The sequence below is a fragment of the Takifugu flavidus genome, chromosome 5 (genome assembly GCF_003711565.1).
Source record: "Takifugu flavidus isolate HTHZ2018 chromosome 5, ASM371156v2, whole genome shotgun sequence".
Taxonomy (NCBI): domain Eukaryota; kingdom Metazoa; phylum Chordata; class Actinopteri; order Tetraodontiformes; family Tetraodontidae; genus Takifugu; species Takifugu flavidus.
This window is the reverse complement of record NC_079524.1, coordinates 9363734-9390257: the sequence shown is the minus strand read 5'-3', so window position 1 is coordinate 9390257 and position 26524 is coordinate 9363734. Positions and strand designations below refer to the sequence as shown.

Genomic DNA, 26524 nt, shown 5'->3' with positions numbered 1-26524 from the left:
CATGATTCCACATCCACAGCTCGGGGGCGTGGCCTCGCCTCTCCGCACGTGCAAGCATTTAAAAAGTGTCCGCGCGACATCGCGCTCATTTGCTGGATGTTTACTGAGGCCCCGGAGCTTCGTTTCCGGCAGTTAACCGACGGAAACGCTAGTTGGGCACAAGTCTGTGTTTGTGGCTGTAGTTTGTGTTGTTGAGCTTCACCAGACGCGCCGGCTTCACTTGTGGCGTAGGTTAAAATGCTGCCGGAGGCCTTCGGTTGTGCTGTGGCGAACAGGTTCGGTAACCTTCTAGATGACGATGCTGATCCGTTGGACTTGTTGAGCGAGGCGGAGAAGGTGAAGGAGAGAAAGAAGAAGAAGAAGGAGGAGGAGGACAAGAGAGCCAAGCTGAAAAAGGCTGGACAGAAGGAATCCCAGAAGGACAGGCGGCTCCCCCGCTCCGCGCTCGGTCCAGACCCGGTTCCAGGTTGGCTAACCTGCTCATACTCATTAGCCAGGGGGCGTTTCGAGATGGGTCACTCTGGGGCCGGGCTGGGCGGTTCGGTTGATTTTAATGTATTGTCACATCTGTATGATCCTTTACAATTAAAGTTTACCAGCTGACTTTGACGTTTATGGCTTCGGGTCCAGCAAACGCAGCTGTCAAAGTGATTGCTGAACCACACAGATGTTTGGTGTTTGGTCCAGGAAGCAAGCGTAGATGTTAACAGTCTGGCCTTCTGTCTTCAGCCCTCAAGCAACAGCAGCAGACGCGTCCTGTACCGGTGGCCAGTGGCCGAAATGGCCCCGAGGTGGTCCAGAAGGGAGCAAAGAGGTCCACTTTTGTGGAGCGAAAGGCCAAACAAGAGGAGCCGCTCCAGGAGTTTTCCATCCCCAAGTATGTTTCTCTCGCGAGCTGTAGCGAGCGGTTTGGCTCGTACATTTGATCGACGCAAGGATCAGATTTCCATAAAACAATGCTTAAGCCTTATTGGAAAATCTTTGTTTTGCTCCTCAGGGCTTCCTACAATGCAGATTCGAACCTGAGGGGCAGAGGAGGTGCGGGTGGACGTCGCGGAGGAAACGCGAGGAGCTCAGACAACTTTAACATAAGAGGGAAGCGAGAATATGATCGACACAATGGAACGTGAGCCTCCTTGTTAGCCATCTTTGTTTCAAGCAGATTTGTGGTCTAATTAAGACCTAAATAACATGGCAAACATTTGTTACAGGGGCATCTCTCCTGATGAAAAGAGAGGAGGCAGAGGGCCCTGGAACTGGGGCTGCGTGGACGAAGCTGCAAGGTCGGTGGACTTGACTGTGGAGACGGCTACTCGTACGCTTTGCCAAATTGGTCTAACGGCATTTGTCATTGTCCATAAACCCTTTTAATGAAGCGAGTTAATGGAGGTGACGTCTGACGTTCTCGTCAAGTCCGAGGAGCCTCAAGTGCCCGTGGAGGACGGAACTCAAAATCAGTGAGTCGATCACAAACCTTCAATACACCAAAAGCCACATTTGAATGAAAACCAAGTTCTGCTTAAAGTAGGTCTGTGCAACATGTTGACATAATTACTAAGATTAAACGCCACCAAAAAATAAAGGGAACACTCAGATGAGACATTCTGTGTCTTTCATGGACTAGGCTGGACAATCTTTGCTTGTCCTGCGCTTGTGTGACCTCCTACAATATCTGGAGGGATGCTCTGGGGGGGGGGGGGTGACTTGTTTACTTTTATTTTACTCGGAGGGCCTTATGTCATGTGGATTGACACTTGGTAGATCAGTGGAGGAGGATGGAGAGATGGTGGTCCAGGTTGCCATGGAGATGAGTCTGGATGAGTGGAAGGCCTTGCAGGAGATGAGTCGCCCCAAGGCAGAGTTCAACATTCGCAAAGCTGAAAACAAGATTCCATCCAAAGCGAAGGTTATTCACCAGTCCAGACAACCGGAAGTGAGTGGGATGTGCTGGGAAATCACCGTGTTGTTTTATTAATATAGAAGCAGTGCTGGAATTCTTACTGCAGTGACGTATAGATGCTCATGAGAACTGTTGAAATTTTTAGATTGGACAATTTCTTTTCATAAATATTGTCTAATTTAAGGCAGGTCCCACTAACATCTGTTCATTTTTTTTAAACAAATTTAAGTTGCATTTGGAAGGGGAAAAACGGATCCCAAATAAAGTTTATGGTTGTTGGACCTGTGCTACCATAAATGAACATTTCTTTCTAATCTTTATTTGAATTTTAACCATTTACAAATATAGAAATTCGTCGAAGCCTTGGACGACATGGAGGATGATGGCAGCTTCTTCCGCAAGTCTGTGAATGACATCACCTCCATGCTGGAAATCAACTTCGGGAGTCTGGATCGACCCAGGCGCGGTGGTCGAGGAAGGGGAGACCCAGTTGGTGCCGGGAGTCGTCCGGAGAGGACCAAACCAGTGCAGCCCAAGGTTCGGTACCCAAGGAGCAGCGTGCGGTACCTGTTGTAGAATGATCGGTGGTGTAATGTCTCTCTCCTCCCAGCAGGAGGAGCCTCTGGCTCCAAATCCTGACAACCCGGAGGAATTCCCAGCACTGCCGACTGGAAAATAACTGAAAGCTCGTCTTTCTCATGGGAATGTTGGTTGCACTTGGTATTTGACACAAGTCAAAGTTTCTGCTGTTCTTAAGGTTTGGGGGTTTTATTGTATTTGATTTATTTTCTCAAGCACAAAAGGCACTGTTATATATTTGAATAAATACTATTGCAAGCTCATGTCGTGTCCGTTTGGAAACTCCAGGAAAATGGCTGTCGTCCTACTCAAGCATGAAATATGTGTCGAACTGGATCGAGACAGAACACTTTGAGTACATTTTATTCACCGTGTTCAATGCGGAGTCTGATGTGGTTAAGCATGAGTCGCACGCAGCCCCGTTAGGACAATGACTTGCTCCATAGCGTGATTTGAACATAGTACAAAATAGTTAAAAAATACAAAGTATAAAATGACATTTACAGCCTAAAAGTAGCTTTAAGATAAGCTGGGTTGAGAATGAACGACAGATCTATCCAAGAGCCAATCCCTCAACCACATACATTCTTCAAACCGAAGGTGTGTCTGAACCCAAATGGACCGAAGTTCTTGTTTCAAAAAGTCTTCACGTCCCTGTCCAAACTGATTCCATAAGAACAAACCTAAAATATGGCCTCCAAAAAAAAAAAAAGTGCTTTACATGTAAATAGCTGATTAGGCAAATCTAAATGAAGTACGCTCCGCATCAGGTCGGTCGCTTTCCATCCATGGTGAAACGGTTGTGAAGCCGTTGGGACTTTCCCAGATCACCGAAGTAAAGGAGCTCTGGCTTTAGGTATGGAGTGACTGTGGAGAGAAAGTCGGCATTATTGCACTTGAATCGCACCGGGAAGCTTAATCTGGCAGATTGAGTGAGGAGGAGGACGGGTGTACCATAGCCTGGAGAACCGCACGGACTGAACAGAGCCGCAGACTTTACGTCCTTTTGACACAGCGCGCCTGTAGCATGCGGGAAGAGACGAAGGGGGACAGAGACAGTTGACCTCGGCACCAGCAGAGACGGCGCACATGTATTTAAAGACAGTGAGGCAGAGGAGAAAGATGTGCTCCAGAGAAACTATAGCCATTCATACTCCTGAGACGTGAAGAAAGAAGCAGCAAGTGGGAGTGTGCGCGAGCAGGGACTGAAATGTTAGTACAGCAACTTTGGATGGATTGCAACAGAGTGCTTTATTATCAGTTTAAACGAGTCAAACTCTTTTCTTGCTCGTATTGCCTACGTTTGTGGTCGTTTACCCTGTGGTTTACCCTGTTGGGGTAATTACAAGGCAGCAGAAACTCCATTTACTTCCGAATCCTTCGAGAAAAATCAACATTTTCTCTGATATACCTTAAGTTGCATGTAGCTTATCTATATGAAAATGTTCAGCCCATCGTGGCTGGTGCACCCCAGCCAAAGTATCACAATTCTGACGACACCATTGTTAGCAAGAGGGAAAAGTCTGGATTTCTACAGGATCTGATTAATCTAGCCCAGATCCGTTCATTCCATGGCTGTCGGTGTTGAAGGAAAAAACACATTCAAGCTTGACTTTTTAAGTGCGGAGGACACCAGTTGGCAGAGAACTGATCAAGCTCTATGCGAGTGCAGTCTCCATGTGGCTCAGAGCGAGTCAGAGGGGAGCTTGCCTGCAGGTGCGCCATGTTTAAGTTGTTGAGAGTGTCAGTGTTGGTTGTAGCACTGTCTGTGTCTCTATGGCTGCCCCATTGCTCGCAAAACACAGGGTCTCTCTCGCCAGCCACGACATGCAAGTTGCCTAGGGATCTGACCAGTCGGGTGCTGCACAGGGAGCTGGCAGAGAGAATGGAAGCTGTTAATGTACCGCACACGGAGGCATGAGTGGCCATAGCTTCTTGGCTGCTTCACATCTGCATGGCAACTTCAAATAAATCAAAGCATGAGGTATAAAATGACTCTGGAACAGTAATGGTACTGTAGGGAGGAGGGGATATTATGGGTTAATTATTAGAATTTAAAGTTTCAAGGATTTTTGAGGCTCAAATATGAACACTTAACGAGTAAAAATACCACCACCTTAAATCTGTTGCTTTGCATTTCTGTCACGAGTCGTAATCTGACTGACCTTTTTCCTGCTCCTCCAGCAGGCAGCGATGTTCTGGATCTCTTCCTGCTCTCCGAATCCTCAGACAAAGCCAAGGGATTTATGCAGCCCTGAGTGCTTGTCTGCTGGAGGACCGTGCTGCGGGGCAGACAAAGCATTCATTATTGTGCCTCGGCCGTATCCAGTGTACGAGGGGCCGAGGCCGCCTTTACCTAAGGGACTGTGAGGAGGACCTGGTGTGGATCTTATTCTCTTCTTGTCTGAAAACACAAGTAGCGTGTCAGTAAAAATGTGAGAGAACAGATTGTGTGGGCTGAGTTGCAAAATGTGCTGTGTTAGGCTCGTGTTTCTTCAGTTTCAGCAACGAGATGGGCTTTAGTAAGGCAAAGAGCAAGAGCAACACCCAGAGTGGGACTACATGACTACAAAGACGAATCATTGTCAGTAAGTTATCAGCTCTGAGGGATCTGTCATTTTATCATTGCAGCAGTCAGCACATAGATCCACAAAGCCCGACTTTAATAGATGGTGAGGGTGTAACGTCTGATGGTCGTGTATTTACTCATTATATGGTAACAACAGCATAATTCTGTCCAAATTCCAGGTTTGGATTGGGAAATAAAAACCGGGGTCTCACTTACAGCATTCTGGGTTTTTTGGGGGGGCAGGCTGTCGAGCTCATTCAAATCCTAACTCGTCTACACAGAAATGCAGGATGGAAGAAGGGAAGCCATACACAATCCACCACAAGGCAAGGCTACACAGGGAGGAGAGCAGCATGGCTACCAGCCATCTGAAAAGTGGACAAATCTAACAATAGCAAACAGAAAAAAAGGGGAGGGGGAAGCAGAAGACAAGGGTGGCGTCCAGGCAGGACACGAAACCTCCGATAAGCTGCTTTTCCACTGGGACTGGATAAGAAGGGAGCATTCGGAAAAACTAGTCAGCATTGTTGACTCTAAAGCGGTCTGGACCGCAATTCTTTGGCCTATTTATGACAAAGTTGACGAAACATGTAAAGGGGGAAATGTGAAACTTTCGGTGGTTTCACCAAAACATATATGCGGTTGTGTAGATAAATATATCTGGTTTCAGGGACATTAAAAGGAGTCGACACTTAAATCACGTCTCTTTTTTTCCCCAAAAGCTACATCGCGGTGCTGTATTAAGGATTAAAACCTATCATCTTGTTGTCCAAATAAATATAGACTAGACACGATTATAGAACGTCTGATAATCCAGTCACAAAACAGTGGAAGAGCAATTGACACGGCCCAACATTTACAAGACATGACAGAACCAGCAGTGACATGCTCATGCACGCATCCACCTTTGCCATGCATAAAAAAGAGGGGAAAACAATGAAATAAGTAAAATAAAAAAAATAAAAAATTCACTAGGAATTTGACATGCACTTTGTTGTTGCATAAACAAGTTGTGGACGGTTGGTTAATCGCAGCTGGAGGTTAGGTTTGTGTCAACGCCGGTGAGCCGTAAGATAACAGAGCAGAATCCATCTTCATCCCACCACCATCCACGACCTGTCATCCTCTGGACCAGACTGAAGATTGGAATACATAAACAATCTCATCTACGATTCAAAGAGGCAAATTTAGACATTTCCTGCCCTTCTAGTCAAAGAAGCAGTGCAAATCTTGTCACATGAGCAAAAGAAATCCAACCAATCATGTAGCCCTCATGATTAGTTGAGGATTTAATGCGCCACAGGAAGCTGTAACGAAGAGCTTCGCTCAGAATCTCTAGAAGCCTTAATGTCAAAGCGGAACAGCGTAGTGTGTAAATGAAAGGCAAATGAAAAGTGTGTTACAGTGTTGCATCCACTTCAATGCATATCCATTCCACACCGTGGTCATCCACAGGACACGAGGAAACCAAAACAACAAAAAAGAAATAGACAACCTCGGTCAGCCATACCATTCTGTGGCTTAGTGACTGTAGCAACAGGAAGAAGAAGTCAGCTAGACAGGAAGTGACATGCACTTACCTCCATCATACAACACCTCTGTTTTTCCTCTCCCCCACTCTGCTATCTTTTAGAGGGCAGGCAACACATGGGCCACACCGTGCCCATGAGGCTGCAGCAGAACACTGCCACCTGCCTGACACGGGGGGACAACAAAAGCCAGCCGCGTGGGTACATTGGCAGCCGCGCTGACCCCCCAAACCTCACCCCGCTGGGTCTATGAGCGCCTACTGCGCCGTGCACGTGTTACGGGTCTACTACTACTACTACTACGCTAGTTTGGCAACAAAGGGTAGCTTTGACACAACTGAAACTGAAATCAAACAGAACCTGTTTCAGGCTTCACCTCTACCGGTACTCGTCTCGGAGTGTGTAACTTTACCCAAAGAATGTTTACCTCTTCGTTTACACACCGGCAACGGCACATATTAACATTTCATCAGAGCCGCACGGTCGGCAGCTTTAAGTTCATCTCCATTTCTGACATTTACGCCCAGTGTGACACGATTCCTGTCCTCTACTGTCAGTTTTCTAAGAAAGATCCAGTCTTATGAAGTATGCAGCTTTGGCACGAGATGTTATACCCAAATGGAAACATCTGTGATTTCTAGGACATCCTGCAAATATGTTTTAGATGCTTCAATCGGTCCTTTAAAACCCAACCTTCCGCTTCAATTATTCCTGAATATCCACACTTGTTTAGTGATTACAGCAAGAACCGGCATAACATATTGAATCTTTAGTCAATAAAACCCCTCAGAACGGACCAGTTGGAATCTATGAAATGAACCTGAGCTGAGAAGAACCAGAGCCATTTACTGAAAGAGATAACCATGAATACATGTCTCGGAGGTTGTAACTGGTGACTTACGAGAACGAACCAGACGATGATCTGGCCTGCCTCCTGCTCTTCAGGGCGCGCAGCTTATCTCCCTGGGTGAGTCCATTTCGCTCCTCTTCATCATTATACTGTTAAAGAGTTTTCAGGATTTGACCCAATGATGACTTCAGTACCCACCAGGTAGAGCATCACACCAGACTCACCTGCTCCTGTTCTTCCTTCATGGGCGACTTGTTCTTGTTGCACCCGTTGATGGTGATGTCATCCACTCCGGACAAGATCCTGGTCATCTTGCTATTGTCTCGCTCCCTTAGCACTTTCTCCCTGAAGACGTCTCCATCGGCCCAGAGGCTGTTCTGCTTCCTGATCGACAGAATTTGAAATACAGGGGCGTTATGAAGCAGTAAAAATAAAGTAAGCATCAGACAGAACTGAAGAAACAAAAGGTTTTGTTATCACATTAAAAGGTTCCTGTAACACCTACTCTTCAACAAAGTTCTGCTGGGGCCCGATGATGGACCCTGGTCGGCAGATCCGTATCCAGGCGATGGCCTCTGCTGCGGTTAGGCGGTAATGTTTCATCATGTAGCAACCAATAAGTGTGCCGGTTCTCCCAAGACCAGCTGGAAGAAAGATGGAAAGCTATAAAAAACAAATTGACATCCGTGTCTGCAACGAGAGACGAGAGGAAGGTTCCAGGCATCTGACCTTTGCAGTGGACCGCAACGGCCCCCTCGGCATTCTCACATATGCTGAGGAACTTCCTGACGATGGAGTCGTTTGGAGTGCTCCCGTCGACAAAGAACAGATCGTGATGTTCGAACCCGGTCTCTGTGAACCGCTTGGCGTCGTACATCTTCTTGTTGAGTCTGATGATGGTGGTGACGTTATTTTTCCTAAAGTATGGGATGTAGGCCTCAGGGGCGTGCAAAGGGTAACCTAAGGGAGCAAGAAGAAAAGTTCATGTTTGTTCCGCCGGGGGCTGCAGAAAAGCACCTGCATGTCACTCACCATTCTCTATTTTGCTTTTTGGGTGAGGACCACTAAAGGCGAGGAACTTTCCTGGAATGATCCAGTTCAAGTCCCCGTTCTCCGCTCTCTCGTAGTGCTCGTATTCTTCCACGTCAAAGCTGGAAAAGTCCAGCCAGCCGTACTGGAGAGCCTGGGAATCACCAGAGAGGGACTTTTATCATTCAGGGCTACGATGCTGCTAAAAATGCAAGTAAATCCCATCAAAAGTACCTTGTTTACAGCGCGAAGGCAATCTAGGATATTCAGATTGTACATGCATGTTCCAAAAGAAGCATCTCTGAAACAGATCAAGAGTTAACATCATGGAGTCATCACAGTTTTCCATAAAAAAAATAAAAAAATCTAGATTTACATTGTATCTTCAAGTAAACTAGATGGGCCATGCTGTTTTTACCTGAAAGGGATATATGTCGAATTTCTTGACACCAGCAAACTGTGCACCTCCTCTGGTGTCATGTTGAGATTCATTACCTTCAAAACATCAGAGACGCACCAATCAATATGCATTTCTTTTATTACCCTGCGATGTACGGCAACACGCACCCCGGGGCGGCACTTACTGCATATGATCCGATAAGGTAGGCGGCATTTACTTGTTTCTTCTGATCTCCACTGGTATAAAATATAATCTTCTTCCTTGAGAGTGTAATGGACTGTGCAAAAGACAATCAAAAGCAACACTGAACTTTACAGATTATTTAGACTCAAAAACAGTCATTACTAATTGATAAAACTCATTAACTCGTGAGGGCTAAATGGAATTATTTAACTTGCTTATAATACCAGGTTCATTACAAGGTTGCAACAGTGGCGCTAACTGAAATGAACGGAAATGACCAGCTTTACAGCGTGTGTGCAGTGGCATCAAAATGCAGAGAAATGACACTTTCAGGGCACAAATGACGCCTGGATTAGTGCATCTTGGTGGTAGGGTGAATCAAGAGGAGCCTTTCTCTTTACCTTCCGTTTCTTTGTCAGCTTGCAACTGAAGCGATAAAACATGGCCAAGTTGAGGGGACCAAAGTCTGAATAGAAGCTGCAAGAGAGGAGAAGATGGGTGGAGATTCAGACCCGGACAGCGTGGCTGTTCGTCCTGAAGTCCTTTAACGTTTCCAGAAACACTGGTGACATTAGCGAACCATTAATAAACATGCAGAGATGCTTTAACGTTGGAACGGTTTTCTGAACGATGACGTGCACGATTTTAGGACTCACGCCTCTCGGTCCAAGAGGCCATTTAAAATGGAACAGGCGGCAAAACTCGGTCCAGACTGAAAGGACACTGCAAACTTACTTCTCGTATGCCAGCTCTTCATCTACGCAGAAACAGTGTCGGTCAGCTATGCTCTTGACCTTTTGCTTCAGTATGGCGAAGTATAGTCGATCTGAAGGAGGAAGGGGGTGAGGGCGAAAAAAAAAAAAAAATCAAGGGCCATTTACGTCCCGCCGTGCACCAAAACGCTGCTGCTCCAGTCCAGTCAAATGCTCTTCTATCTTTCCCAAGAAAACCCATGCCCATTTATTCTTTATACTCACCCTTGATGAACTCGATGGACTTTGACGACACATCGTCTGCGGTCATGCTGCCCACTGCTGAAAACATGTTGTGCAAAGAAACACATGAAAGCGCGTTCCTTCACGATGTCTCCCGCATATTACGTTACACCGTCCACGATCGCCACATGTCAAATGTCAAAAAGTTAAAACACAAACCGTGGACCACCAACGTCTCAATGGGAAGGCTTTCGTTATCGACTTTTGCCCGCAGTTACGTAAAAGTTGGCGCACGTCTGGTGAGAGTTTCGTCTGCAAGTGCGTACTGAGGAAAAAACCATCCCCTACAGGCCCCGCCCATGCATTGTTTTGCGCATTCTTATTGGCTGTGAGAGCTGTAAAATGCCACACAATTGGAGGATCGATTTGTTAATCCCACCCACTTCAGTTTAAAGTTCTCGGCTTCAGCCATTTCAAGGCCCGGGGACGTTTCCCAACCGTTGCTAGGACGATCACTCGTCCAATCAAAACGATGATTTCCACTTATGACCCTCCCACTTTAACATTTGTGCTGCAGACTGATACACTATAAAAATGACTAGGAAATCGCCTTAATAAAACATAAAAGAAAAACAAAACAAAAGATTGACAGCATCGTGATTGTTTTTTTAACACTAAATAGTAACTACTCACGTGTACGTCACACACGATTTAAAATATTATAACATAACCAGGAAGAAGTTTTAGCGCATATACCGTCTATCGCTGCGAAACAAAGATATTGTTAATGATACTGCTCTGTGTTTTCCTTGCCTGCTTTGTGCGCACTGGGGGGGTAAATCAATGCGAATCCAGCGCATGAACCATAAAGGGACAGACGGTGTCGCCATATTAGGTCAAAGCTGGGGTAAAAAATCTCTTTCAACGCCCTGGTCATTTAAAAACGCAGGGCGCGGCGTTCGCAGCCCGCCGAGTGCGTCTGCGCACATTTACCAAGTCGCCGCAAAGTTGACAGGGTTCGCCCTGCACGCCCTCTTACCTGTTATCTCAATGTAAATATCAGAGTTTGGCGCCACCTCCGAGCTGTCTGGAGCTGCACAGCGCTTTTTCCTCGGCTCGGCTCGTCTCTTTTCACTCTTGCGCTTCATTTTGTCCTCTAGGCTGCGCGGTGGACATCTCCGAGCGGCTGCTGCAAGCCTCGACTGTGCAACCTGTTTATGGCATGTCTTGGTCTGCTGCAGGTCGCTATCTGCGTATGCGTCTGTGTGCAATGGTGTCAACCGAGGTACAGTTGCCTGGTCCAGGCACTCCGGTGGTGGTGCTGACGTCTCTGTGCAGGGGCAGGATTTCTGTATCCCCTGCATATGACGTGCCAGGATTAGATTTTCAGCACACTCCCGTTACTGTTCTTGCAGCAGCTCTCGATGCAGTTGAAAACATGTAGCTGATGTTTAAAACACGTAGCTGATTATTATTGACTGACTGCGACCCTGAATGTTGACCTGCGCGTATAACATGCATGACACAAAAATAGCCAGGAAAAAGAAACAAGCTGTATTTATGCTTCCACAAATAGTGAACACAAGGAAAGTGGCAAAATAAAGCCTGGTAGCATCACTGCTAATAGACTGGTCATGTGGTCCTCCAAAAAAGAGAAATGTTTTAGCTGCCATAAAACTACTACTGCTGCAGGATCAATTAAAGCTTATCTCATATTTTTTCTTATAAACATCTAATTTATGCAATAAGTAGCCACACATCATTCAGGCTAAAGACATCAACCTATGACAAGAACCTTTACATCATTCAGGCTAAAGACATCAACCTATGAAAAGAACCTTTGCATTTGCAGCCGGAGTTTCTAGATTTTGAAAATGTGTTTATTATGTGTTTATATGGTGTGGATGGATCCGGCTGGGTTTTATATATTTTGTTCCAAGTTGAGATCGGGTAAGCTGCAAGCGTTACAGGTTGTAGGGATGATGATGAACCTATATTTGCTAAAGCCACGTACATACATGTGTGTACAGGCGCTGCAGGCACATGTGGCATATGTAACAAAACTAGGGTTCTCGGTTTGAGCCCCACTGCAGACAAAACATGGAAGGTGTTCTGGTAGTAGATATTCAAGAGTAGGAATGTTTGGTGGTCATACATAACTGTGACTAAGGTACAGTAATAAACAGTGGTGGGTATGCTTGGGGTTCAACAGCCACCTGGCTTAACCTGTGGGTCTTTGATCTCAGAGTCCCCTTTTATACCCCTGTGGGAGAGGACTCGCAGCGTTGCTGGACTTCAGCCGGAAGGTCAACATTTTTTTCTGTGGAAATCCTGGAACGATATTCCAAATATGCACACGGATGCAACAGAGGAAACCAAAGCATTGCTCCAGGCCAGAGGAGCTTTGTTTTTAGCTGTTTAAGTGGGTTATGGTCATGTCATTTAGAATATGTTTGAAGTTGAACTGAAGTCATTAAGTTTAAGTTTAGGAGTGCCACCCTGGGTTTTGCATCCAAAGCTTTGACCATTCTATGGCTGCATCCATGCAGACAGTAAATCTGTATGGGGCAACATAACTATTACCCCATAACATCCACCTGCAGGTTTGACAACAAAACGGTAGCTGCTGGCTGCATCCGAAATAACAGGCACACAATACTTGAGAACGTCTCTCTACACGTGCATGATCTTTGGCTTGCTGAAATCCAACGTCTGCTGAACTCCAGCGAGCTGGAGGAGCCAGTTAATGGGCATGTGGTCAAGACGATTGGTGTCAAAATGGCAGAAATGTACCTGTGCACCTGTGTTAGGGGGAAGGAAATAGAGATTTGACTTGAGAGGGAGAGAGACACATCATGGCATAGAAGAAGCAGAGTGTTTACCTGGTCCGACGATGATGGCTCCACCTTGTTGATGGAGGTCGCCCTGAAAGTCAAATATAGGGCCAGTCATGGCTCGCCATATACTTTTCATTTGTCCCGCAAAAATACCAGATTTCACATGTGGACTCGGCTGTGCTAAGAGCAGAAAAAGTTTTCATGAACATGCAGTTAAAAAAAACAATGTAATATGTAGACATGACAGCATTACCTGAGTCAGTAAATGTCTCTTCCCTTTTCATCCCAAGCTTTTGATAAATGTGCCGATCGGGGTCTACGTATATTTCATAAGGATACCCTGTTAGCGTGCAGAAGGCCTATGGGAGTGAACGCCACATCAGCATCATAAGAAAAGGTCAAATCAAGCATAAAAGTGACAGAAGGAATCAACTTACTTCTATATGATGGTGCATAGACTGACCAATCACAATCAGCCTAATGCCAGCACCCTGGAACAAAGGATTGTTTCACAACAGTTTTTAAAAATGCATTTTGATTTCATACAGCATTTTCTTTATGTGTTGTGTCACTGCTCTTCAGGTCATGCCAGTTGTACATGGTGACACACCCACAATAAATTATGTCAAGGCACAGCTTACCATCGATATTACAGATAATTTTTTATATCCTCCCCCAAAATAACACTTTTAATCTGCAAAGACCGGCTTTAAAGCAGGCTAACAAATACATTGGTCCGAAAGGTGCTTCTCTTTGGTTGTGAACTTACCTTCAAAACGTCCTCAGGTATTTTACTCAGATCTTCCACATATTCTTTACAGGCGTAGCACAAGAAATTCTAGAGGAAAGCAAACACTCAGTCGCCAGTACACTATAACAATATTTAGACCCGAATAACTTGTATAAACTTTCCTCACCCGGACGAAAATGATGACCGATTTCGTGTGTTGATAGAGATTCTTAAAGGGAACAGAACCTCCGCGTCGGTCGTAAACCAAACAGTCCTGCACGTCTTCGAGGCGGATGTCAACACAAACCCTCTGGAGCTCCCGAGGTTCTTTGGAGACCTGACGAGTAATGGGTGAAAGTACTGCAGCCATGTTCCCTCTGCTGCTTCCGAAATCGCATTGCTATTTTGGGAGAAGAGACTGGGTGGAGGTGGGAACTGGAGGAAGGGAGAGAGAGAGAGAGAGAGAGAGAATATGAAGCAGAGAGAGAGAGAGAGACAAAGAGAGAGAGAGAGAATATGGAATATGTGTACAGTTTTAAGAAAATATAAGATTTTTTGCTTTTTGTGTTTGAAACTGAGGAAACTTCCTGCCAGCGACACCAGGATGAATCTAGAAAAGCGAGATTATCTTGAGGTAAAAATGACCCCCAGACCAGTGGTAGGTCGATACTTGCAGGTGCTGAAACATTCCAGCCCCTTCTACGGTTTAGCATCGTTTACTCCTTATATGAAGCTTTATATCACTGATTATATTTCAAAAATAGTTTGTATTTGAACACTTCACACCTCGTCACGTTATTTTTCGTTATTTTTGGCGCTAATTGATTATTTTACAAATTTAAGATGGACTACGTCATATACAAACGTCCCCTAACCCTGCACTTTTCTAGTTTTCTAGAGCATAACCGGTCTTCGCAACTCTCAAATCACCCTCGTCGGCTCCCGTCCTACGAGCCTTTCGGTGCGGAAGTGCTGTTTACAACAGCAGAGCTCGGGCATCCACTGTTTGTGAGACACTGAGCTAGTTCGGAAGCAGGTATTCTTGCAGATGTGTGTCTCCGGTCGCGACCTGTCAGCATCCACCTTGACCGTGCAGCACAGGGGGATTATGCAAACATCGTCCGGTGTGGGGCTGCACCGCGTCAACTGGTGAGAAAGGTTCCATGTTGGTTTCTGCGCTAACCTAGCGGCTAACACAGTGATGGAGCGAGCTAGCCTGTCAGGGCACAACTCAACTGTGCGAGCACTGGCAACGCGTTTTCCTTTACGAATGTGACTGTTGAAAAGTTGGAACGACAAATGGTCCGAAAGCGAAGCAAAACAAAACAAGGTGACTTCAAGAATGCTTCGTTTGCAGTTTAAAAAAAGACCACCTGTTCACTGTTTACATCTTTTTACATGGCCAGTAAACGACGGGTCCCCTGTGTTTATATGCTAGAATGTAGAGTGAGCAAAACGAAGCTGTTTTTGGATTTTAGTAACCCAACAATTGCAACCAGAAGAGCCAATACATCTGTCAAGATAATTTATATTGGTTTGAAAAAAACCCAAAAATGATTATAACGTCTGCAAGCTTCAGAGTAAAAATCAAGCATTTCATATGGTGTTTAATATAAAAATAAAACGTTATAAAACCCAGGAACAGGACCAGTGTTGTTAATGAAGGGGTACTTTGGTTAGCAGCGTTAAAAGATCACGCTTTATAAATCTCCAATTTCATATCCCGATTCATTCAGATTTACACTAACGATCCTGTATTTATTGAAATAAAGAGTAAGTTTATACCTTTGTAAAAAGTCTATATATATCCACTATGGTTCTGTAGATGAAATAAAAACGATGCTTTGCTTCCAATATTTTGAAGATCCTTTGTTAGCACAACTGAGCCTGCCTCGCTATGCGAGCTACCTAGGTATTAGACTGTTATTACAAGATATTCTCTTTTATTTGTTATGAATTGATGTGAGTATTTGATATATTGGTGTAAGCAATGATCAGTTTTATTTTGCTATCTGTCATAATTTCACCCTTTATTTTGCATTGCTCTCATATGGTTGTACAGTAGAGAACCAGTTCAACATCTTACTATCGATTGACTTGCTGTTCCAGAGTTTCCTTGAATCATCTATATGGGCCATCTTCTCTCGAAAAATGGTCACCGCCTAAAGAAGAGGACACACAAGTTGCATCACAGGAAGAAGAAGAAGAGGAACTGTTTCCTGCGGCTCCCTTGCATGCTCTGCTTCATTGTTCACGGCAGCAGCACTGGCCTGGAAGACGACAGCGACAACCACCTCGAGGCCGGTTTGGACGGCAGCGGTCGCACTCGCAACAGCATCTCTGGAATCGGCGTCCCTGGCCTTGGAATCGGCATCGGAGCGTCAGCTGTCTCGAAGCTCGCCGAGCGCTACGCAACACTTGCATCCCCTGAAGATTGCTCCAAATTTCCCCTCTCGCCACGAGAGTTGGCTGCCTGGGAGGGCCAAGGAAGGAGCCTGTTATCAGCTGTTCCTACAAAACTGATCCCTCAGCCTGTGCTCTTCCGAAAGGCTGGGGTGTCTGTTACCGTGCCCATACCTGTACCAGTGCCGGGCTGCACCAACGACTACACTGAAATGGTGAGGGCTGCCATAATGGAGCTGAAGATGCAGCAATAACATGATTATTGTTGCTTCATAAACAACACAGAAATAGAACCTAATAGAACTTAGTAATTGAGTAAAGTGTTTTATTATTGAATAGCCAAAAGTTGTTGTTTATATCTGCAGCTTATTATGTTTGAAGCCAACGTGCTTCCATCTCTCTCATCCTTTATGTGTCTTTTGATGCAGGTGTGTAAGAGGAAGTGTTCAGAGGTACAGAGGTGCACCCCTTGTAAACAGCCTCGTTGCACCTTTGCTGCCCCTGACGTTGGGCTGGAGGACAGAGGAGTGGGTGTAAGTGGGGGAGAGGCCACCTCCCACTCCGAAAGTGGCCACTGCCACCTTCCACTTTGTCCACTCCCCTCGTCTTCAGCATCTTCTTCCTCTGCCTCTTCGTCGTCGTCCTCCTCGCCCACCGACGGCTGCGGCGGGGCGGAGCTTCGCGCAGATCTGCCCCACAGTTCAGGCTCGTCCCCCTGCTGCTTCCATCATCCCAACGACGACTGCCAGGGTAGAAGTGCCGACTCAGACCACTTAAGCATCAACCACCTGCCTTCCTCTATTCTTCTCAAGGTCAGAGTTCAACAAAGACACACCATCATATTATTAGATTTTTTTTGGAGTCTTTTTATGGGATTAAAATCTGTTAAAATGAGGTCTGATTGTCTCTCAATATTGTATATTTTCAGGTGCTCTCTCACTTGACAGTGAAGGAACGCTGTCTGTGTGCCTCTCTGGTGTGTAAATACTGGAGGGATCTGTGCTTGGACTTCCAGTTCTGGAAGCAAATTGACCTCAGTGGCCTTCAACAAGTATGCAACGGATAGTTTGCGACTTTACTCCTATTATTATTATTATTATTATTATTATTATTATTATTATTATTATTATTTATCAGAATTATATTTATACTAATTCATTTTGGCTTCACACACATACCACCACAGTTGCACCATAGTTGTTAACTAATTTATGTGATCAAAGATCTTCAAACTTTAATAATTCTTTGTCTTTTTGCCGATTTGAATCCATGATATTTTCCCCTGCTCACAGGTAAATGACGATCTCCTGGTCAAAATAGCCTCTCGGAGGCAGAATATAACAGAGATTAACATCTCCGACTGCAGAGGGGTTCACGACCATGGGGTGTCCTCTTTGGCCTCCCACTGTCCCAGCCTGCAGAAGTACACAGCATACCGCTGTAAGCAGCTCGGCGACGCGTCTCTGTCGGCCTTGGGTACGCACTGCCCCCTGCTGGTCAAAGTGCATGTGGGCAACCAGGACAAACTGACCGACGAAGCTCTTAAAAAGGTACCAGAGATGAAATTCACACTCTCAGTATCAGAATATTCACCAATCCGGACGATATATTTTCATTTATTGTTTCTCTTAAGTATTATTCTTTTTTTCTTGGTTGCCTTTTAGCTCGGGGAGCACTGTAGTGAGCTGAAGGACATCCACTTGGGTCAGTGCTACAGTATCACAGACGAAGGCATGGTGGCGTTGTCTAAAGGCTGCCGTAAACTGCAGAGACTCTACCTGCAAGAGAACAAACTGGTTAGTGCCTCACATGTCTTAAATTGTGACGCTTTCCTCTCATCTTTAAAAAAGATTTATGTAGCTCCTTTAGGTATTCATAGAGCTGCAGCCTTTTCCATTTCTTATTTTAGTTATTTTGGTTGTTGAATGTATTTCTGTTGTATTTTACTCACTTGTATCTAGCTCACTGCTCAAAAGTGAATAAAGCATTTAAAAATCACACCCCAGACCTGAACAGATGATATATAGCAGTTGAAAATCTATACTACCAATGTGTAATTAACTAAGAACCACATAATGTAAGAATAATCTTAAACCTAATTCTAAGCTAATTAAGAGCTGTATTCCAAATCAAAGTGACTCAGTCCTGTGCATGGCCTCCATGTGCTTGTCTGCACTCCCTGCAACATCTGGAAATGCTCCTGACAGACAGTCCCTTTGGGATCTCCTCCCAGACCTGAATTGGCTCATCAGTCAGCTCCTGGACAGTCTGTGGTGTTATGTAGTGGTGGTTCAACAACACACAATGTCCCAGAGGTGCTGGGTTGTCTTCATCCAGGACCTGCTGCCACATTCCAGCCACATGAGGCTGAGCGCTGTCATGCACCAGGAAAAACCCGGGGCCCAGTGCAGCAGTCTGACAGGATCTCATTCTGGTACCTTCGACTAGCAGGAGGTCTGTGTGGTCCTCCAAGGATAGTTTGTAGGGCTCTAACAGTGATCTTCCTGTCCACGCACAGGGGAGCAAACAGATCATGCTGCTGGGGTGTTGCTCTTCTACATGCCCTCTACCTTGTCCTCTTGTCCTCCTTGTATATTTGTTTTGACCATATCTTCTGATACCAATGTCGAGTATACCTTGTTCGACCACAAGAGGTCACTGTTCTGTTTTGTTAACAGCCTCCCACTTGCTCTTAACTTTGGATCCTAATGTAGATTTGTGTTGAGCTTCTCCAGCCACACATAATCCGTTATATAGCTGTCATTTATTGGTGATTGCAGGAGGCAGAGCATAAATTGTCATTTAGTCTGTTTACCTCTAACTTGTTTTGCCAGGTGCTTTTCTCCTTCCTGCTAATAGCATGTTTAATATCCTGCTTTTCCCCCTGCTAATATCTCTTCTCAGAAGTAATTATGAACTTGATGAATATTCCTGCTTCCAGTTGTTAACGGTAGCTCACTCTGTTACAGCTCTCATTCATCAGGTTAATAGCATATGAAATTAGCGATTAAAAGAAGGTGAGAGATTAATATCGTCGGTGATAGCGTTTCAGCACAGCCGCGTCACATTCAGACGGTAATTTTTCAGGCTTGGATTTATGACGCTGGCGTCTGCTTCCTGACATTACAGAAGATGATTGTTGGGGCTTATTATGGGAGTGGTTTTGTTCAGGCTCCTCACTTGAACATGTGGAAAGTTTGACAGAAACTCTGGAATTGTTGGCATCTTAAACGTGATGCTCAGACCGTCTCCAGTGGTCTTGTAATGAAAAAGAAGCCAGGAAATGATTGCAAGTCTACAGAGATGTTGCAGAATGCCATTTTTTTTTATATCGCTTTGAGGATCTTTTAATTTGATTTGCTTTTCAACCCCTCCCCCCACTCTCCTTAATCAGGCACAGATTAAGATGAAGGCTTCAGCCGCTCTGACGTCCCTTTCTTTCTCCAAAATTGACCAATTAAAACGCTGCAGGATGTTTCTGTGTGGTCTTTCACTCGTCCTTTCCTGCCTCTTGTCACACGCACACCCGCAAAATATTTTCCTTTCTTCCACTCACTCCCCCCTCGTCATGGTCTGGCTTCTACGCTAAAGGGTCTTTTCCAAGTGTTCAGGCCATATCCATCCCAGCAGATGGTTAAACAGTTCCTTCTTTTTCTGAGGCCCTTACAGTGCTGGCAGTTTTTTTGGTTTTTCCTGTTAGCATAAACCGCAAAATGTTGTTAGCTCACAGAGGCTCAAGGTGTCTTGGAGATGTGTTTACTTTTTTTGAAGACATTTCTCTTCCCCTCCATTGTTTATTTATGCCTGTTTAAAAAGACTGAATACTTATAATTGACTCGCGATTGCCACGCTCCCAATGTTGTTTACACTTGACAGGTTGCCGCGTCTCCTCATTGCTTGTTAGCCCGGAGCCAAAGCAGCCCAGGGAGCTGGATAACCTTGAGCAGAGTCTTTTTATTTCCCAACATGTGACACTGGTGTGCCTCTGGACCTCTGCTTTTGACTCTCCCCTGCATTCTTTATTGACATTCACCCCATATTTGGGCCAGAGATTCTCTACTTTTCATCTTCTGAAGCATCTTCTTCTTCATATTCCCATCCCTTCCTCCACCTGGAAAGGCAAAAGGCCCCGGAGAACGGCAGACCCCCCCCCCCTCACTGTAGTTGGCCACAGGGGGGCAGAGGCAGTCGTGCCTCGGTGACTTCTGTGGCTTTCATACTCCCGACTACAGTATAAGCTGCAAAAATATGCGGCCCTCCTCCGTTGAAAGCTGCGCTCCGGTCCGCCTTTCAATTAGACCCACGTTGCAATCGGAAAATATTTTCTGCTGCGGAAGCACTTTTTTTTCCTCCTCCCTTTTCAGCATTTAAACTTTTTCTCCCTCTCTTCTCCCCCCATCAAAGAGCGGCCACTTAATTTCCCTGCAGTTTTAATTTCCCTCTGGGGGGGGTAGATTCTTTGACTGGCACGCAAACTCTTCTTCTTCCGCACACTCGTGCACACAGGCTCTAATTATTTACTGTTTTAATTAGTGCAAATAGTGGAAATGTAAGTGGAATGGAAGATGACCTAACACAGATTACTGCGCGCCCTCAATTTAGGTGTAATTACTCTGCACCTACAATCAGTGCGTCCCTCCTCTGTCTTCATGGGACAGCGTGCAACATTGGGAAAATGAGGACGGTGTTACATGTCCCCCCCCCCCGTCCCCATTAGCTGCTTGTCCAGCTTGTCACCAGCGGAGCTTTTCATGGAAGGAAAGAGAGCTCGGCTCCGCGCCCATGTTTAAATTGTATATTGACATTAGCGGGATTAAAGGAGGGCGGACATGAAGGAAGTGATAATGATAGCCGTCAGTTATTATGGGATAGACCTTTTGACATAAACCAACACACACACACGTTCCGGAGGATAATTCAAACACTGGGACAGACGCGTGTGCAGGGGGCAGGGGGCAGAGGAACTGAATGGCTGACAGCTGTTCTGGACTCCCAACTGGAAACGTTGTTCCTGTATTTGGAATTAGCGATAACTAGATCCACTCTGTCCAGGCTCAAAGACGGGCGCAGACACAGACCGCGCATTGTCCGTCTCTTCTTTAAGACGGTCTCCAGCCTTCGGGGACGGCAGTTAGGACAGTTCAGGATGTTGACTCGTCTTTGGTCGGTTTATCTGCTAATGATGCTGGCTTAGGCCTGTCAGAAGGAGGCCAAGCTCCGCTCTCCTTCAGTTTCCACACTTTCATGTCATCGGGGAGTCCCGTTTGTTTTCTCCTCCTCTTTTTCTTGATCTCCGTCTTTGGTCTCTGCTGATTTGCCTGATGTATTAAATAAAGGTGGAATTGATTTTTCTTACCCCCCCCCAGTTTCTGTAGAGTCAGTCTTCAGGTTGTCTTCAGATAATCAGATTTCCTTAATTTCCAATTTTACGTTGCACCGTTCCAGTTGAAGTCAGCAGTTCTCCTTTTATTGCAGCGTTTATGTCTTCATTTCAGTTCTGTTTTCCCAGCACCTCACTGGTTTTTCTGATGAATTATGAAACGTGTGGATAGATTTGTACAGAAACTAAAACAAGGAGTGGGCAGGATTCTAAATTAGCAATAATCTAGGCCTTGAGCAGTTACCTTTTAGAGACCTTGACTTTATATTTTGGTTATCTTTTTCACAGCCAGACAGCACGATGTGTGATGCATATTTGATGATTTTTTGATTTGATGATTCAGTTGCTAAATATGTCCAAAGTGTCAGTTTCAGCCTTTCCCCCAGGGTGTTTTTGCTGGCGAGCAGTTTGGACGAACATTTCTGGGATCCTTTCTGGTGAAATTCTCTTGAGTTTCTCGATGTTGTTGATCCGCAGTGCAGTTTGTGATCAATCTCTCTGGACGGACGGATAGACGGAGGGATGGGGTGAAACATGCAAAATCTCTGCTGCGCAGGATCGTCATTCCAACCGTAGTTGCTGTTTCTTCCATCTTGGAATTTGTCCGTTTGCTGGATTCACGCTATCAGCATCAGACCTTCTTTCTTCTTCTCTCCTCTTCTTCGTTGACCCCTTGAATTCCCTCTCTATTGATCTCTTCCTTCTGTGTGTGTGTGAGTGTGTGAGTGTGTGAGCTGCTCAGTGGTTGCCCAAGGACCAATCAGATGCATTAATGAGTACTGACTTTAACTTAAACACTCGGCTGCCCTCAGACACGGAATCCATATATTTCCTTTGCAGTTTATCCAAGTGCATAAAATAGTGGGAAAAATGGAAAGAGAGTAAAAACTTTTGCAAATCTATCTCTCTATGCACACACGTATTCATTAGTCGAATTAATTCCACTTAATATGATTATAATAACAGTAATTGAAATGATGTTTACATTAACAATGCTTTTAATAATAGGATTAGAATGACTGTACGGGATTTTGCTATTTTGCGTCTCTGCGTGTGGACATGACTGCTGCTTATTTTTAAGATCAATCCATGTATTTTGTATATAGATTGAGATGCATCGACTGGTTCACCGAGACAAATCGATGTTTCTGTGTCTGTATTTACGGCTTTAGATATCAGGGTCCGTTCCCATCGTTGTGACCGACAGAGGGCGCAGTAGGACAGGATAAAGCAGCACCACAGCGTTGCGCGAGCAGCCTCCGGGGTTCATGTGCTGATTTGAAACCTTTTAAACTTCTTCATTTAATAGATGCCAGGCTGTATGCAGAACCGCCACACTAGCGTAGTACAAACATGCGCCCCCTCCGCGCTCGCTTGCATCTGTTTAAACATTTGCAACGGCTTGTAGACTGAAGAATTTCCTTCCGAGAAAGTTTGATTTGGAGCCGACGACTGTTTTCTGAAGTGTTAATAATGTGCTCCTGCACAGCTGCGAGCACGTAGAGAGGGGGGCTCCTGTTTGCACGTTGGGACCCGTCTGCCCAAATAAACCCATCCCACCTGTAGCCAGACACTCTGATCGGCCTCTGCGGCGGTTGTCCGTAATCTCGTAGCTCGGTGGATGTTGAGGCGGCTCTCGTCCCCGTGACATTATCAAGCATTCGCCCGCAGCTACCAGATTTCCAGGGAAAGCAGCGAAGAATGTTAATGCGAGTGTGACTTGTATTTCCATTCCTTTCCTCTTCATCGCTCTCTTGGCTCAGCACAGGAAGGCGTAGAGACCCCCCCCCCCACTGCTCCCAGGACGTCTGTGCAAGCTCTACCCCGGCGTCTGCTCAACGGCTCGTAGCTTTTGTGAGCTGACACATTGTGGGGGAATGCCTAAAGTTTGTTGTTTGAAAATAAACTGAGCGGCACATCTGCATTGTCTTGGATTTTCACGCGCGGTTATTTGCTTTCGCGCGTTTCTGGAAAGTCTGCCGAAAGGCTGAAACTTTTTCCAGAGCAGAAACCAAGGGCGGCGTGCGAGCGGGGCGAACACACTCTCACGTTTCCTCTGTTGTCGCCACGGTGAAAGATCCGAGGTAACGATTGCAGCCTTTGCGGAGCTCCCCGGTTCTTCTGTTCTCCATCAGTCTAAGCTTTGCTGACTTCACGTGCGTTTTTCAACCTGTGATTTGACTTCAATAATAGCAGCAATTGTAAATGTGACATCTTGGCTGTTTGTTCAGTCCCGCTGGATGTTAGGAAGGGCTTTGGCAAACGCATTACCCAGTAACTCTTCCGAACGCCCATTTTAATCCTCCGGAGGGCCGCTGCTGGCCTGCGTCCTGGCCAGCGTTGGGATAAAGCATTGTTTTAGAGGCCCTCTGTTTATCAAGCTGCAGACAGCAGCAGCAGCTCCTGACATCCAGCCTGGGATGTCACGATGATTCATGGCCCTCCGCGACACCTTACTCATGCCTTTGCTTTTCTTAATCTCTTTCTCTCTCACTGTCGAGGTCCCTCCGGTGATGAGTTTTTCTTTTGTTTGACACGGGCAGATATGATGTCATTATTTTAAAGGGAGACCACCAATCCAAGATGGAGGCCTCACTTGTGGGTCGGCTCGCGCCTGTGTGTGTGCCACCATTGTTCCGTGTACAGCGCGGATCAAAATCCAGTGCCCCGGCGTTTGAGGCCCGTTTCATAAACGCTTTCTTAAATATACGGAACGTTCCAATTCTACATCTCGGCTCCAAACGATTGTTCCGGAGACCTGTTTATTCTGAATTTGACGCCCGCAGCAGGCTGTAAACAAACAGAAGATGCGGGAGAAGCGGCACGCTGGGAGACCGGTTGAGGTCTCCTGGAGTAATCATTAGGAACATCCTGCAGGTATCTGCCGTAATTGGAAGCAGGTGATAGCATCTTGATTGGCTATGAAGGGCATTTCTGAAGCTCTCCAAGCCATTTACATGCAACCATGAGGCGTTCTCTGATTGTATTCTGTTTTTAATCAAGATAATGTCTCTTTACAGGGGAAATACTGTATAAAGCGGCAATAGCTGAATGAATATTTGAGGAAAAATGGGAATCATGTTGGTTTTTGTGAATATACCGATGTTCATTTTCCATCCTGGCCCCCTTTTTATGTTTCCCTTCAACTCTTTACCACCACTTATTTCTAATCAAGGTCACAGGGGTCGCTGGACACACACACACACACACACACACACACACACACACACACACACACACACACACACACACTGGAGAGTGATTTAGTGTCTGTAATCAACCTTATGCGCAGGACACTTGAGTATGTGGAGAACATGCGCGCTGGTGAGGTGGAGTCTGAAGAAGACCGGCACCTCTAAGTGGGGCGATGAAGCACAGGCATGCGAATGGAAACCAGAGTTTTCCACTAAAAGCAAGGCTGCCCTTGGGTGGAGCGCGCTGGTCACATTTTGTTTAACATTCTGAGCGCTCTGCCTTTATTTTGGAGGAGCAGTTTGTTTTTATTAACCTTTGCCACGAAGCTTTAACATTGTTTTAAAGGGAGTTTGTGTCTTGATGGATTGCTCTCCTTGCAGTCTCACCTCTGTCCTGAAGGGAGTCCACCTGCTTTATTTCAGCTCGTTGCGTTCTCCTTCCACATGTTAACTGGCGACCACGGATCTCCTGCTCGCCCCAACACTCCAGCGACCGTCCTTGAGTCTTCTTCACCCCCCCTGACCCCTTCTTTATTCAAAGGCTCACTGATGGGGAGGTGGCTTTAATCACAGACTCTATTAATCATAGATTACAAAAGGCGGAAAGATGCGCATCTGCATGAAGTTTTGGGTCCAATTATTTGGTGTCATCCTCCTGCACCCCCCCCCCCCCCAACACCTCTGCCGTCTCCATCATCCAACCGCAGCTGCATAAGTTCAATATCGGGGGTAATGAATGTGTTTAATAAGCACAGTGGGTCGATGGGCTTAATGAAGGTGACGGAGGATGCTGCTGCAACCAGAGTCTAATGAGCCTCCAGGGTTAACGAAGTCCGGCTCGAATCAGGATTCCCTCACCTGTACCTTTTCAGCTCCAGCTTTTCTGCCTCTCCCTCCTGTCTCTCTCCTACCTCCCTCTTTGTCCTTTTAAGTCTGTCCCGGCTTAGGAATGCCGTCGGAAAAGCCCTTTTTTCCTCTTCAAAGGAGTCGGGCTCTAAGAAGCCCGCCAGGCTATTTCCGTAGGCCTGCAGTCTTTATTGTTGCATATCCTGATGTCGGAATACCCAGGCTGTTCCAGAGGCCAAAGATTCCCCATACAGCATTTTGTTGGGACTGGAAAAACAATTTCCAAACAATTCCTTCATTATGGACAGTTTTAGCCGGAATTTGTCTGTAAATCTGACAGGCTAGTTCAGTTCTTTAATGCTCATTTAATATGCGTTTGTCCTGCACCTCAATCGTGCCTTTGATGGCGTTTTGGTTAAGTAGCGATGTTGGTGAAGTAGTTACAGTTGATTCTGGTGAGTGAAAATAGTAAATGATCGGAATATGGTTGAGTCTTTCAACACCTCCTGCTCCGGCTCCCCACCATTCCCACCTCTTACCAGTGGGAAGGCGTGACTCGCTCGCCCTCACATTTCTATTCCTGCACTTGCCCGAGTGCAGAACCGTTATGAGATATAGCGTTGAGACAAGCAATCGATTAATGGTGCACTTAGCTGAGCTAATTAACAGCTATGTAGAAGCGGAGAAAGCATCAGGCGACGTCAAGGAAGTTGTTTCCCCATCACCGAGACCCCAGATGACCTCTAAAGCGTAGATCACTTTACAGGAAAATTTACATTTCTGCCATTGGTCTGAATACCTTTATAGACTCCCGAGAGTCGTTGCTGGTGAACTTTAGCACTTGGAAGAGTCGTTGGAAATCAACATCGACCTGAAAACTTTTCTTCTTCACTGAGTGATGAAGAAGGGGAGATTTTATTATCACCTGTGTCTCTAATTTCCTCTCTGCCTGTCTGTCCTTGAATCTTTCTTCTCTGCTCCCTGCTCCCCTCCGGAGGTCCTATCCCATCTACCTCCAGTGTGAATTTGGCTTAGCTAAATTAGCTCTCAATTAAAAGTGAATTTGGTGGAAATGAGCACGCTCCGGAGGCCACAGATAAAAGGGAAAAGGCGGAGCCGGAGGGCAGCCCGCCTGGCTGACTAACCGTCTCGCTGGCTGT

General features: G+C 45.8%; 4 protein-coding genes across 19 annotated transcripts in view; 2 read left to right on the top strand and 2 right to left on the bottom strand.

Annotated features, from left to right (window-relative positions):
* Window positions 1-73: 73 nt before the first annotated feature.
* Window positions 74-2742, top strand: LOC130525328 (intracellular hyaluronan-binding protein 4-like). 2 transcript variants are annotated; one of them, XM_057031976.1, is made up of 8 exons: window positions 74-466; window positions 730-877; window positions 998-1126; window positions 1212-1283; window positions 1377-1457; window positions 1762-1933; window positions 2249-2437; window positions 2511-2742. In XM_057031976.1, the coding sequence occupies exons 1-8, from the start codon at window positions 238-240 to the stop codon at window positions 2577-2579; spliced, it is 1089 nt and encodes a 362-aa protein (XP_056887956.1). In that variant the 5' UTR covers window positions 74-237; the 3' UTR covers window positions 2580-2742. The 2 variants fall into 2 exon arrangements, with proteins under 2 accessions (XP_056887956.1, XP_056887957.1); XM_057031977.1 differs by having other exon boundaries at window positions 75-466; window positions 2514-2742.
* Window positions 2743-2826: 84 nt separating this feature from the next.
* On the bottom strand, window positions 2827-11287 carry cdc14b (cell division cycle 14B). Of its 11 annotated transcripts, none has more exons than XM_057031967.1 (17): window positions 11014-11287; window positions 10017-10073; window positions 9775-9865; window positions 9441-9516; window positions 9041-9133; window positions 8875-8951; window positions 8691-8757; window positions 8460-8610; window positions 8157-8387; window positions 7933-8071; window positions 7652-7811; window positions 7479-7576; window positions 4836-4883; window positions 4645-4761; window positions 4190-4352; window positions 3434-3499; window positions 2827-3346 (listed from the first exon to the last, which is right to left on the bottom strand). In XM_057031967.1, exons 1-16 carry the CDS (start codon window positions 11120-11122, stop codon window positions 3476-3478), a joined length of 1701 nt encoding a protein of 566 aa, XP_056887947.1. In that variant the 5' UTR covers window positions 11123-11287; the 3' UTR covers window positions 2827-3346; window positions 3434-3475. The 11 variants fall into 11 exon arrangements, 9 of the variants coding, with proteins under 9 accessions (XP_056887947.1, XP_056887948.1, XP_056887955.1 ...); XM_057031968.1 differs by having other exon boundaries at window positions 10017-10070; window positions 11014-11274; XM_057031975.1 differs by lacking the exon at window positions 11014-11287 and adding an exon at window positions 10194-10405 and having other exon boundaries at window positions 10017-10070.
* Window positions 11288-11507: 220 nt separating this feature from the next.
* prxl2c (peroxiredoxin like 2C) lies at window positions 11508-13984 on the bottom strand. Its single transcript, XM_057031978.1, has 6 exons — window positions 13729-13984; window positions 13581-13649; window positions 13249-13302; window positions 13065-13170; window positions 12857-12991; window positions 11508-12775 (listed from the first exon to the last, which is right to left on the bottom strand). The coding sequence occupies exons 1-6, from the start codon at window positions 13909-13911 to the stop codon at window positions 12648-12650; spliced, it is 675 nt and encodes a 224-aa protein (XP_056887958.1). The 5' UTR covers window positions 13912-13984; the 3' UTR covers window positions 11508-12647.
* Window positions 13985-14479: 495 nt separating this feature from the next.
* The window catches only part of fbxl17 (F-box and leucine-rich repeat protein 17), a 129527-nt gene continuing 117482 nt past the window's right edge, over window positions 14480-26524 (top strand). For 3 of the 5 annotated variants that reach the window (XR_008950457.1, XM_057031963.1, XM_057031966.1), the window contains exons 1-6: window positions 14481-14690; window positions 15651-16159; window positions 16373-16756; window positions 16873-16995; window positions 17237-17494; window positions 17609-17740. Coding sequence is in view for 4 of the 5 variants with exons in the window: in XM_057031963.1 (XP_056887943.1) it covers window positions 15671-16159; window positions 16373-16756; window positions 16873-16995; window positions 17237-17494; window positions 17609-17740 (1386 nt within the window). In the remaining variant the exon portion in view is untranslated. Of the gene's footprint in view, window positions 14872-15650; window positions 16160-16372; window positions 16757-16872; window positions 16996-17236; window positions 17495-17608; window positions 17741-26524 lie in introns of all 5 variants that reach the window. The other 2 variants (XM_057031964.1, XM_057031965.1) reach the window with 2 other exon arrangements.

Excerpts from the sequence above, each read along its gene's own strand:
- prxl2c (XM_057031978.1), bottom strand. The coding sequence starts at position 13,911 with ATGGCTGCAGTACTTTCACCCATTACTCGTCAGGTCTCCAAAGAACCT. Across the intron at positions 13,650-13,728 it reads CGGTCATCATTTTCGTCCGG|AATTTCTTGTGCTACGCCTG; the intron begins GTGAGGAAAGTT and ends GCTTTCCTCTAG. Across the intron at positions 13,303-13,580 it reads TACCTGAGGACGTTTTGAAG|GGTGCTGGCATTAGGCTGAT; the intron begins GTAAGTTCACAA and ends CCTTTGTTCCAG.
- cdc14b (XM_057031967.1), bottom strand. The coding sequence starts at position 11,122 with ATGAAGCGCAAGAGTGAAAAGAGACGAGCCGAGCCGAGGAAAAAGCGC. Across the intron at positions 8,952-9,040 it reads ACCTTATCGGATCATATGCA|GTAATGAATCTCAACATGAC; the intron begins GTAAGTGCCGCC and ends GATGTTTTGAAG. Across the intron at positions 8,758-8,874 it reads TCGACATATATCCCTTTCAG|AGATGCTTCTTTTGGAACAT; the intron begins GTAAAAACAGCA and ends GATCTGTTTCAG.
- LOC130525328 (XM_057031976.1), top strand. The coding sequence starts at position 238 with ATGCTGCCGGAGGCCTTCGGTTGTGCTGTGGCGAACAGGTTCGGTAAC. Across the intron at positions 1,284-1,376 it reads TGCGTGGACGAAGCTGCAAG|CGAGTTAATGGAGGTGACGT; the intron begins GTCGGTGGACTT and ends CTTTTAATGAAG. Across the intron at positions 1,458-1,761 it reads GAGGACGGAACTCAAAATCA|ATCAGTGGAGGAGGATGGAG; the intron begins GTGAGTCGATCA and ends GACACTTGGTAG.